At 43.8% G+C, this 13,589-nt stretch overlaps 1 protein-coding gene across 1 annotated transcript in view; it reads left to right on the top strand.

Annotated features, from left to right (window-relative positions):
• Positions 1–13,589, top strand: part of adamts3 (ADAM metallopeptidase with thrombospondin type 1 motif, 3) — a 109,579-nt gene that overhangs the window by 42,733 nt on the left and 53,257 nt on the right. Inside the window, exon 5 of the mRNA XM_028413576.1 lies at positions 4,399–4,595. Coding sequence (XP_028269377.1) covers positions 4,399–4,595 — 197 coding nt within the window. The remainder of the gene's footprint in view (positions 1–4,398; positions 4,596–13,589) is intronic.

Consider the following 13,589-nt stretch of genomic DNA (forward strand, 5'->3'; position numbering starts at 1 on the left):
GTGAGAAACTACACTCGCTGGCTGTTTAATACATTGCTGGCATTTATCGTCTAATGCAAATCCTACAGTTTGGAAATGAAGTGTGGCTACAGCTGGACAACAATGTGTTGAGACCGTGTGGACACGATTCTACACCCACCTGAAGTTTAAAAATGATTCCTGGTACAGTTCCTCTGCATGTTTATTGGAATCACTGCAATCCAAGATGTCCTCTGTTCTTCTTCCCTTAACATTCTTGTCCGCACTGGATCGGATGTTCGTCATGGTTTGTTTTCTGCGCTCTGACCCACTTGACGTGGTCTGTCAGGGGTTTGTCTCACATGAGACATGCTTTGATGAGATGAGCCTTTTTTATTTACTGACCTTTATGAGAACAGCTGTAGTCGAGGGGCTCTCAGGTGAGTTCTTCACAGCCCATTAGGCCACACTTTAATGTCAATCTCAGTTATTCCCTCTCCGTCCCACTTTTTTTTTTTTTTTTACCTCTTACTAGTTTTGCCACATCGCTGTCTGCTCACACGGTAGATTTCATGCATATTCCGGTCCTCAATCATGATGAACGTTTCTGTATCACTGCATACAGAGAGTACAGTATGTAGGCCAATCCTGCAGCCCCACTTCACTCCAGAAAAGGATAAAAGGATTACCACCCATATTTTAATGCAAGATACTGCTCTTTGTTACCATAATACCCTGGATACTTATTGGGCACTTTCCCATAAATGAAGACCTTGCATGTTTTTTACCGTGAGATGCTCTGCATATTAATGACACTCAGGTCCCACAGTATCACACTATAGCAATATACCATATCTTACCTATGGGATTTGCAGAGTGTGAGCGTTGGTGCAATGTGGATATTAATGCTGTCACAGTAGATTTCCACTCTAAGCTGATGGAGAGTTGCCTGTCGCCTTCCTCTGTGCCATTTTTAGCCTGTGGCGGCTCTGGCTGGCCTCGTTGCCACCTTGCCGCACAGTGCCACGTGTGGGCAGGCGCTGGCCAGGGGCCCCGTCTCCTGGGCTGCCACCGCCGCCGCCGCCGCTACTGCTGCTGCTGCTGCATGGTGTGGCTCCCACGGGACGGGGATGTGGGCCGGGGTGGGGCGGAGGCGGAGTCTCGCCACTGACTGAAGCACACTAGCGGTCTTAAGGAGCGCTGCTGAGGGGAAGTCCTGTGCGTTTGAAGTAGGGACCTCAGAAAGCCTGTTTACTCAGGAGAGGGAGGGGGGGATGGAGCTGGCCTGCTGCACAAGAATGCCTGTGTCATGACTGGAGCAGCGGAGAGGAGGAATGCGCTCCACAATCCCAACACTGTAGGAGCCGGGCCACAGCTGAGGTGGCAGCCATTTCTCCCTATTTATTTTAGCTCCCTCTCCACTCAATCACTGGCCCTGTCTGCGGCCCTAAGCATCCCTGGAAATATAAAAAATGGCCTGCGCTTTTATTTATGGCTCGAGATCTCCAAGTATTTGCCAGTGCTGTATCTTCACCCAGTGTGGATCCAATATAAAACTGCTCAAGTTTTACTTCAATCATTTATTCAGGGGAAATTCAAAGAGCAGCTGCTTCATCCATACAGAGGTGGCTCTGAGTGGAGTGTTTCACACTAAATATGTTCTGCATGCTTTACAACAGAGTTCATATTCACTTCATTTGACCTTGTGAGACCTGCACGCTTCTTCACAGAGCTCTGCTGTGTGGGACAGTGCCGCTAGATATGGGTTTTGAATGGTTATAAATAAATGTTGATGTTCATCACGTTCGTCATGTGAGCTTGAAGAGCTGAGAGGCTTATTTCGCTGACATCAGGTTTAGCTAAACTCACAGCCACTGAAATGAGATTTGTTTTGACTCACCCCACTGCCAAATTCTCTAACACGGCGCACACCAAAACGCCTTCTATACACAAGCCGCCGGTGAGTCCATGCGACCTTTGTTTACCAACTCTGGTTTGTTTGTAAATGGGCTACATGAACCTGCATGAACCCAATTTTTAGTTCAAGGCCCACGCTGTCTTGCCGGCAGAGGTAAATTCATTGCCAAATGGAAAATGACTCTCAGATTATATTCACGTTCAGGGTCAGACTGAAGATGAGCTGGTCTTATACTAATGGAGAGCAGCCCAGGGACTCATACATAACACAAGCACACATTTTCACACAGTGGATTTTGTAAATCTTTAGACTTACGGCATGAAAAATATCTGTGGAGACACTTGAAGATGACAGTTTGCACATTCTTCTCCTCCTCCTCCTCCTCCTCCTCTTCCTCCTGACACAGCTTGAAAGGACTTTGTGAGGATCTGTAACTACTGCCAAATAATTGTGTTTGGAGACCTGTCTTATAAAAAGAATGCTGCCGATTCTTACCTTGAAAACAACAGCACTGTCACACTATAACCTGATGGAATCAGCCAGTGTTCATATATGTAGCTGTGGCCCTCCGTGGCCTGCCCCAAGTGCCTGGTGGGAAATTCACTAGTTGTATAGAACATATTGGAACGATAAGTAACACACTGAGTCTAATCCATTTTTTTTTTGCAGCTTATTCATTTAAAAACATTGATAAAAGACACATCTGCTGTTGTGAAAGTTTGAATTTTGGTACAAAACAAATGTAAATTGTGAAAAGTGAAAACAAAAGTTTGAATCCATTGTTTGCTGGATAGTAACCTGAGCGCTTCTTCTGGAGGTGCTGATGGATGTGGCCTTAAAAAAAAAAAACACACAATCCCATGCCTGAGATTGTTTGTGCAACTTTGTTGTAAACAGTGAACGGAGGGGCTGAACCCTTTCCGTCTAAGTAAGAACAAAATAAACCAAACCAACAAAAAAAAAAAAGTACAGTTCTGCGGTCAAAACAAAACAATCTGCAGGCGTAATCACAGCCTTACTGTTGACCAGCAACTGCAGCTCAGTAAAACAGTCAGAGACAGTCGGGTGATTCATCCACATCACTGCCAGAGTTTGAACCTGCAGCTCTCCTCTAAGCTGCTTTTATTACCAACTGGGCTGCTGATACCCCCCCGAAGAGATTTTTTTTTCAGTCATTAGAATTCAATCTCCCACACTTCCAACTGTAAAGCAGCAAAGTGTAGAGTAAGGGATATCTGTGGCCACTCAATCATGTCGTTCAGCTCTCATCAGGACTACGGAGAGGGCCAAACAAAGGATTTTATCAGTGTCGCCCCCTGGGAGCTTTGACAGGGATGGCCTTAGCCTTCAAAGTGTGCAGCTAAGCAGTATTACGGTTATTTCTCATCGGGAAGCGAAGTATTAGCAATTTCATGGTCTGATTCGTAGCATGGAGGAAGAGTAGAGGGGTCAGATAATTTACTTCATTTCATATCAAGTGAGGACAGAAACTTGCTTTGAAATCAAATCTGATTTTCCCGTTACATAACCACAGAGGATAATCTCTGAATTGTAAAAAAAAATGACTCAAAGAAGCTATAAATTGTTTGTCTTATGGCTCTATTACTGGCTATTACTCCCATTGTTGGATAGAAGTGATCCGAGGTTGGAATGACCTGATAGAAGTTCAGCAGCTTTTCCTACAGACCTCTTTATCCTCCCGTTCTCAAAGATTTTCAGCTTTAACATCAAGGAGTTTATCTGAAGTCTGCAGTCAGAGGCTTCATAACCATCCAGCTGTGAATGGGCAAGTGTGAAATACAGAGATGTAAAGTGTTACATAAAGGCTTTGGCACAAATGTTGATAGTTTTTATTATTTACGAAGAACGGGCGAAGGTTTCCAAGACAGCAGCCACTCTAATGAACCGTTAGTCTGACGTTTGACGTTTCATTCGTTCTTGAAATATTTTGTCAGAAAATAATGGATAAACAGCAGACTTTAAGATTCATTCACTTAAAACTATTTTAATTGATCGTTCATAGTCAGATACAGCAGCACAAGTATAAAAAAACATTCGTTTGATATCATATCATTTGTGTTTTTCACTATGATTACTTTCCTGACCTCTTGTGGTCCCACAACTAACATGCAGGGGTCTACCACCACCCTGAAGAACACTGAAAATTGTGTTAGTCCACCAATCACTGGTCAATTTAGGTTGGCAATGAGCTGTCAGTCACTGAATGAATGAATGAAAACAACTTCAGTAAGTTCTGGATCAATACAACCCTCAGACTTCTGTTTTTTACTTCTTGAATACATCATGACCTGGAGAACCCTAGAATCTCCACAGACGACTGGCTGAGCACTTCAATAAAAACCGATCTATACAGAATGAGATAATGACCCACACTGTGACCTCAGCTATTTAAGACATTCCTACAACATGAAGAAGCAGCACAGACCTGCAGCAGCCTTCTGTGTTGTGTTGTGTTGTGTAATGCTGCTTTGAAGTTAAGACACGCCTCCTCTGTTTTGCAGAATCTGAGCTCGATGTTCCAGGAACACTTGACACAGTTACGCGACAGGTCAATGAGACTGTCCAGCGCCGCCGCCGCCGCCGGGGCGCCGGGGAGGACGACTACAACATTGAAATCCTGCTGGGGGTGGACGACTCGGTGGTTCGATTTCACGGCAAGGAGCACGTGCAGAATTACCTCCTCACGCTGATGAATATCGTAAGTCACCTAAGTAATGTAAGTCAGTTACATTCAGAACTATCTGCCCTCCTTTGGTCGTGTGCATGTACCTGTTCATGCACTGTGTTAGCCAAGACAAAGGTGGAGAAGCACACAACATGTTGATATCAGCTGTAAAACTGGACAGTTTAACATGGGGCTTTATGTAGTCAGCCTCAAGTGGACATTGAAGGAACTGCAGTTTTTGGACATTGGTAAGGTTTCAGCTGTTACAAAAGGCAGTTCACCAGCTCCACCTGTGTGGAAATCAGTCTGTACAGGAGGTCCTCCCTGGCAGCTGGTGGACTCACAGCTCAGCTGGGTTTTGTTTTAAAGGTAGGGTAGGAGATTTTGAAAACACAGTTAGAGTCAGCCAGATTTCCAAAGTAAACACACGCCCCTTTCTCTCGGAGCTCACCCTGAAGCCACGCCTCCCAATCACATGGACGCGCATTACCTGAAGACGAGCTGCGGTCTGTGACTTCGGCCATCATGCACGTACCTCTCTGGTGCGCGCAGAGCAGGAAGAGAGTGACAACCAGCCAATACTCCGCGCAGGGTCCACCCGGAGGATTGGCTGATGTTTTTAGCATTTTATAGCTTCCACAGATGATTCATATTCTTCGTTTTAATGAGAAACTGCCGAACTAATTGGCTGCTATCGGATTGTAAAGAGAAGTTACACTAATTTAACAAAAAGTGCATCAGAATGAAATCTCCTACCCGACCTTTAAGCTTCCAGAGTGTCATGATGGGACACATAATACATGGACAATGGACAATGGACAATGAGGCGGTCAGCAAAGAAAGACTACAACACGTCCTACAGAGGGAGAGGTATTAGTCCAAACCTTTGCTGCAGTGTGCTCTCCAACATTAAATATTCCTTCTCACTGCATACAGCAAGTGTTGGTTTTATCAGTTATTTCTCATGCACACCAGCCTCCTTTCTAGCAGCTTGTTTAGATTGCATGTTACCTGCCATGCCCACAGCTTCTCCAGTTCCCAGATGTTAGAAACAAAATTAAAATGATTAATGCTTTTGTTGCCAGACCAATCAATAAATCCATATTTATAGTGTAAAGAGCCTTTTCTAAGTTTTTCTTTAGCTCTTTTGCGTGAGAGCTGAGTCAGGATTAGTAAGCACTTAGTTCTGTTTCTCAGGGCCAAAAACAATAAGTGAGGTCAGTGCACCCTCTAATCTGCGCTAACAATCACATGTTGCTGGTAACTCATCACGATCTGGGTAAATGAGTCATCAGCCTTAACAACAGCCTGCTTCCTCCCAGTCCTCTGCTGTGGTACGCTGTTGCATTGACTCAACCAGAAAATTTGTAGTTGTCGTGCAGCAGCTGGGACGACGAGTCTGTCCACGTCCACGCTGCTGCCGTTCAGAAACAGAGGCGAGTGCCTTCAGATCCCCAGCAGGGATTATCTACTTTTCAGTTTGGTAGTGCCTCAGCAGGGTCATTTAGATACTCTTCATTGGCATTTGACAGTCGATTCAGACGTTCATGTGTCTCAGCAGGCAGATTAGAATTGCAGTCATCAAATTGTCACAGATGCCACAGAGAAGCCTCACCGGCGTTGGAAGAAATTGGCCATATGTGCCTCTATTTCCTTGCTGCACGCTGGAGCGTCCCTTAAATGAGACCTTTAATGCAGATGGAGGAGCAGGCGTAACACTCCAGCCTCACTGTTTTAACGCTTTCTGTCGAGAGCGGCGTCACGCAGGAAGCCGCCGCTGTTCCTCAGCAACAAGCCAGCAGGTGATCAAAGCACCTGGATGAGTTGATGATTGTGAAGCGCATACAACATTCTGATAGGCAACATGCATGTGGACCACTAATAACTTGGAGTTTGACAAAAAGCGCCTGGTGTGAACAGATCTATGCCATCATTGATGCCATCAGGGTGATAGCCACAGTTTTAAAAAGCCACTTAAAGTCTGGAGAGGATCACAGAAAGACCAAAAAGAAACTTCTTCTAGCGCCTCTTCAGAAGCATGATTACACAACTCTGTTGACAATTTTCCTCGGCAGTTCTCTTTTGTTCTCATTTTAACAACAGGATTGACTTTGGTGCACTTGCTGGCCCGACTGTGGGTGGCATTGTATAAAAATGATGACGTTTTGATGGTACATAATTGTACCATATTGAGTTTTTTATGTCTTGTTAAAGCAGCTGAGTAAAAAAATGAGTGACTGTCACAGAAGGAGCCATCAGTCATGTAGTCCTACATGTGCGTGTAGTAATGATGTTTTCCTCTTTAGCAGTGGTGGAAGTCGCATCACTATAGTGACAAAGAACAAACATCTTAGCATAGCCAGAAACTTTTATGGACAACTAGTCCAGTCTGTGTCATGGGGCAGGCTGTGGGCATTACGTGAAGAGGGAGGCTGGTTGATGGATGATAATAAAAGGCTGTAAAAAACAGACATTCCCCATTTTTACTTTGTATTTTAACTCATAAAACTAGCTGACAGAAGGGAAAGTATTCTTACTTTAGTTTAATGTTAATCAGCCCGTCATCGATGGATGGACTTATGTTAGCAGACTAGTTAGTTAGCTAACTGACGAGTCAGCGCACCAGCATCATGATAATGAGGGACATGATAAAAACACAGCGTAGAATGACACCTTCGATCTTCATCCACATCCAGAGTCTGGTCTCAGTCCGGCAGCACAGTCCTCTCTGACAGCACGCAGCATTCAGCTGTTGTGTGTTCAAAGATCTGTTATTAACAGTAAGAGCTCTCACTCCTTCGATCATTCCCTTCGATCAGTGCTTTTAATTGTGACATAATTTTAAAAAGAATTCAAACATGTCTACATTGATTTTTCATCTTTTCTTTGGCTCTCTTGCATAAATACTCATTCAACAGTGGATTCTGTTCAGAATTTACTAAAAGTTCTTTATTTTTGAGCTGATTAACTAGAGTTTAGTTTGATTTTGTTACTTATCACTTTAGAACATCCTGTTAGTGTATTTAGTATTTCCTGATTCAAGATGACTTCCTTGTCCAGCATTATTTTCACATAGATTAAGATGAAAACAGTCACACTTCTAGTTCTAATGAGTCAAAACTTAGAAATAATGTAATCAAATAACTAACATATCCTGAGATTAGCTTAGCATATCATAAACATGACATTATATGTCATGACTTTATCTCTGTGTTGAATAAAACCTTAAAATGTCCAACACAGCAGTGTAGATAACCATAGCTGACCTGCTGTAATGACTCCCAGCTCTCTCCAGCCTCTCTGGCAGTGATGATATTATGAGGTTATTGATGGTGATTTCCAGTAGAGGTCCCTGCTGGCTTCATCTGGAGGCAGCGCTCGCTCTGGCCTCTGACCACTGATTACTGTGATTGACAGTCTCCATCTGGACGTCTGTGCAGCTCTGGTTCTATAACTCTCTGTGCTCTGTCCTCTGTCCTCTGGTCTCACACTGCAGAGACACCACTTCCTCTTCTCTCCTCTTTTTTTTCCATTGTGCTGTCATCTTTTCTTTCGCTCTCATGTTCTGTCTTCTCTTATTTTCGTCTTTCTTTCGTCCTCTCCCTTTCATCCTGTCCTCCTTTCTTGTCTTCTTTCATCTCCATTCATCCTCACATTTCCTTTTTTCTGTCACCTCCTTTCGTGTTGTCCACCACGTTCTGTCTCCCTTGTCTTTTCTAATAAGACCCTCTGTTGTCTTCGGTTATCCTTGATTTCTCAAAGCCTCTCCTCCAGTTATGTTCACTGTTCTCTGGAGAATCACATCTGACTGGAGCATTTAATGAGCTTGCATGTATGTTCTCTGTGTGTGTGTGTGTCCTCACACGGTGACACCACGGTCAGCAGTTTGATCAAGAACAGCTCATTATCAGGGAACCCCTACGCAGTGACTGCATCAGGTCCATCAGTAGTGCTCGGGCATCACATTTGGCCCCCAATCTGCTTCAGCCACAGAGATCAACATTAAGTGTCTTGTCTCATTGTCACACCCTTTGTGCACCCATTAGCCAGTGTAGCCTTCCATTTTTGGGGCGATTTGTCTTCTCAGAAAGGTGGTGACTGTCCTCTGTGTTTTCTCTCTGCTCTTTAAATGGTGTCTGTTTTCGTCTGATGGTCTGGATCTCATTCTGTCTCATAACATGCATGGCTGCCCAGTACATTCGGCTGCACTCAGACTACCCAATTTAGTTAAATGCACACTTTATTCAGTTCTGTGCTCACGATTTCTCTCAAATTAGCACTTCAAGATCTCTCACCATGTTTAAAAAGTGAGTATTTCACATCACGTCTGCATCTTTTTCTTTTTCTTACATTTGGATTTTCTGCTGCACTGATTTGACCTGTGCTGGTGTCAGAGTGCCTTGAAGGTTTCTATTTTTGGACAGCAGTCTTCTTGAATAAAGATTGCGCCTGCTGATGGTGGACCTGTTTCCACCTTTGTTGTGCACATGAAAAGACACACAGGGATGAAATTGCTCCTCCCGGTCCCATCAGTTTTCCCTCTCAGGCTGTCAGAGATCGATAACAGTTTCATATTTGCTTCACATCTTTCATGAAAGTGTCGGGTGGAAGTTATTACACCGCTCCTCAGTCACAGTAAAGGCCTCCAATGAAAAGTTGTGTCCTGCAAAATCTCCTTCTCGGATATTACAGCTCTAACCATCGTCAGCTACAGACCAGATATTATGAGAGTTTGCAGCCTGATAGCAGCTTGTCTGCAGCTGGAATGAGGTGGAAAGGGACACACGTACTGACATGTAAACACTCGCAGACATACACAACTTATAATAATCCCTTTTTTCTTAGAGCTTGTCTCAGAAAATAAGGAAAAACACGCATTCTTATGTTTAAATGTTGCTGAATAGCATCAAATAGAAACAACAAAACCCAGGTTTATATTTTTTAATTACAGTTCTTCTGTTAAACCCACAGTTTAAAAAGCTTTTTAATTACTCTGTTCATCCTGTTCTGTCCTCTATGTGAGACTCAATAGTTACGCTATTGACAAAGACAAAACAGAAATGTAGCATCAACCCACAAATTTTAGTGAAAAAGCAATAAACTTTCACTGAATGCAAATTCTCATCTGTACAAATGACACATGTACAATGGACTTAGAAACAAAGCTTCTCCAAGGCTCAACATCAGTGGAGGCAAGGGAATGAGACCCTGTTTACACACACACACACAAGTATCTGTAAAAACTAACCCTTTTCCTTTTGTTTGTGCCTTTCATTTACACATAAACAGAGTTTTAAACTCTGAAAACGATTCCTTCTAAAAACTTTTGGAAAAAACCCTGTGTTCGCGTTTCAACGTGAACTGACAAAAACGGCGAAAAACAGTTTGCGGCAGTCTGTGTGTCAGTTCGTGCGACCTTTTTTGTAACTCCTTGTGTCTTCCATGCTGCTGTACTGCGTAATCCCATCTACTCTCTGGAGAGACACAGCTGTGTACACTTTAAAAAAATGCTGCGCAACTATGCTGAAATGTACGGTAAAGCACACAGAAATTCCACGGCACATTCAGATGTTACCGCGGTGCTGCAGCCGACATATTTCATCGTCATCTGCTCTTAAAAAGCACAGATCTTGCCCGAATTTCAGAACTCTGGGATTTGCTACAGCAAAAGAGTCTTACAATGATGAAAATGTAACAGGAGCATATTTATAAAGGTAGATACTGTGCCAGTGGTCTCCGATTTATATTATTATTTACAAAAAACATATGGCCCTTTGCTTTTCTTATGGAAGTCTATGTGGCCCTCACAAAAATAAAATAATTGCCCGCCCCTGATGTAGAGGAGCAGAGACATGTTAGGTCTCCAGGTTCAGCAATTTTGGAACAACTTCTGACACAGAGAGCCAGACTGCGTCGATGAGGCTTCTGATTGGCTTGCTCGGCTTTCTCCTTCTTCCTGCACTGCCACCCACAGGCTTGGCATAGTCATGACAGCTCTTGGGAGCATATTTATGCGGGTTCATGTAAACTAATATATTTTGGAAAACTATGATGTGTGCACAATGTTATTTTGGAAAACAGAGGGAAGGAAATATTTGTTTTTTTACAGATACCCGTGTATGTGTAAACGTGGCCGCTCTGAACTGTGACCTGAACCATGTGATCAGTAATAGCCTATAGAAAGAAGCCCCTTCAGAATAAAATAACTTCCTTCAACAAAGTAGGAAGCACTGCAGTGTAACACTACATTCTCGCCTTCATAAAAAAGTGTGTGTTTTCACACAAATCAACACAAAAATCATAAAAATAAACTCGTAAAAACGTAAAAAATGTGTAAGGAAGTGGAGGAAGGGTTTTGTGTGGGTGATAACATATGGTGTGATTTTAGCTCTCCCTAGAGGAGGAGCTCACTGTGCAGCTACTCTGCTGGATGTTCAGTATCAGCCATGTTCATCTGTCTTCCTGCCCGAAGCGTCCGTCTTCCGGGTGTGGTCCTTCACGCACCATAGCCACCTGCTGGACCTCCACATCTGCACTGTTGTTGTCCTGCGGCAACTCGAGAAGTCAATAAAGTAAAACGGTGCTCTGAGCACAATTCAGCATGTCATTATACGCTGCTGGAAGGTTTTTTTTCCCCAACTTCTCCTCTACCCTTTGCAAGAACGCTGACACATTGTGCAATGAGGTGCATACGCTCAGTGAGAAATCAGTAGCCCAGAGAAAATCAGACCCACTGTGACTCTGCAGTTCACATGCTCCTGCTTGCTAATTAGGTCTTGTCATATAATATACAGTGCCAGAGAGCGGGACAAGATGTTGATCTGTTCACTGATTTGATTGGTTCTTACTCTACGGCCAATTAGTTACTGGCAAAACAGCACCAGTGAGGATCAGCCGTCAATAAAATATGTGCTTGTGCTGTGTTTCCAGCTGTGAGGCGAGGGTGAAAGGCACATTAATATTATAATTATAGAGGCAACTTTAAAAAAGAATATGAACTTCTATGGTGGAGGGCCTGACGTGTGATGCTCCATTTGCATTTTTTTTTAAGAAAAACTTTTCTAGAAGTTTAATTAGAAGACTGGGAGCACTTTCATGTGGGTTATGTTGTCTCAAGACTCAAACATGTCTTTTTAAAGTATAAAAAGGCCTCGAATTATAAAAGTCAAATGTATGTTATGATCCTGGGTTTGTTCCCTTGTTTTGGGTTTTGTTCAAGCGGCAACCTTCGGGGCTCAGACTTGAAGCCCATGCGGAAGTGTCAAAACTTGTAATTCACGCTGCAACAGCTGGGGGTTGGCTCCAAAAGCGAGTAATTTCCCATAGACTCCCATGTTAAAATGGCCGACTTCACAGCAGAAATTAACATGTTTACGGCCTGGTACAAAAAACCACTCTGGTCTCAGATGATAGGTTCTCTTCTAGTGTCAATTGTAGGGGGGGTGAATTTTTTTACAACCCACTCGTTTCAATTGTATTCGGACTTAAAATTACGCATAATTATGGGCGTTGCCGCTTGAGTGACAGACAGTTGACGTATCACAGCGTGAGTTTCCTGCTCCCACGATCGCCCGCCCCCCTAAACCCCGCTCGTGCTCCCCCTCTTTGTCCATATTTGAGAGTTTTGGCGGACGTGACGCTGTCAACATGGCGGCGGTCATCACGTCCCGGAACCTCCCACCGAGCCTCAAAACGGCTCTTCAGAAACAAACGGGTGACGTCACGGAAGCTCTGTCCATAGTTTTTACTGTCAATGGTTTTGTTTAGTCCCTGTTTCTAGTGTTGTCTTGCCTTGTCTCGTGCTTCCTGTTTTATTCTGATAGTCCTGCCCTCTTGGTGTATTGTCTTGTGTTTTCCCTCCTTGTGTGATGGCCTTTTCTGCCCTAATGTGTGCCACCTGTGTCTCATTGTCTCCCCTGCTCCTTGTGTATTTAGTCTCTGTCTCTGTCGCGTTGCCAGTTCGTTTCGTCATCTTTGGATGTCTGTGGGTTCGTTTGTCTTCGTCCTAGCCTTGTAGTCCTGAGTTCTTGTTGTAGTTTTTACCAGTGTTCCTGAATTCCTTGCAGTAGTTTTACTTACCTATGTTCAGCCGTAGTGTTCCAGGGTTCCTCGCCTTAGCCTAAAGCCGGGCATACACTGTGCGTTTTTTGGTCTGATTTTGACACGAATTTTGAGTTGTACGATTTTTTTGGTTCGGGCCGAATTTCAGCTTTGTCATGCGTCTTTAATCGGGCAGTGTACTGGAGGTCACGAGAGGCGATTAACGTCGCATTAACGGCGATCGGCTGATCGGTTGAATTTCTGACATGTTTGATATTTTTGTCGGCCCTTGTGAGAGAGACACAGTTTAAGCAGAGATACGGCCCGAAGTCTGTGTTTTTCCCCCACTGCGCATGCGTTTGCCGAACATGGTCAACGTCACTGCACCTACACGAAAATTGTTTCAGATGATAACAAACATGGTGGCGCCCACACGGCATTGGACAGAATTGATGGAGGCTATATTTGATGAGCTGAGGCAGCAACACGCAGCACAGATTGTGACTGACTTAGATTTTTCCTTTGAAACAGCAACAGCTCCGGATTAGACATGTTTAATTTCCCGTTCAATGTGATCACCTGAGCACATGAATTCACGTGTAGTGTGAGCAGTGACGTCGCAGCCGACCATTGCACCATACAGTGTGAGCACATACATCGTGAGCTTTGACTTGACATCGCATGCGTTTTATTCGTACTGTGTGAGTTAGTGTTAAGCACAGACTTCCCCAAAATCGCACAGTGTATTGGAGGCTTTAGCCTTGTCCAGTCTTTTACCTGTGGTCTTTTACCCAGTGATCCTCAGTTAGTCCTTGTGCTGTGTCTTTGCACTTGTGTCCACCTCCCACACTGATCCTGGCGATGTATGTGCTGGATTATGGATTTTATGGCTTTTTTTAATAAGTTTTAATGCCTGCAAAAAAAAAAACAAATGATAAATTTTCATCACATGACGCCCGGTGGTGAGTGAGTCATGAATGAATCATG

This window comes from Parambassis ranga, chromosome 9 (assembly GCF_900634625.1).
Source record: "Parambassis ranga chromosome 9, fParRan2.1, whole genome shotgun sequence".
In the NCBI taxonomy this organism is placed as follows: domain Eukaryota; kingdom Metazoa; phylum Chordata; class Actinopteri; family Ambassidae; genus Parambassis; species Parambassis ranga.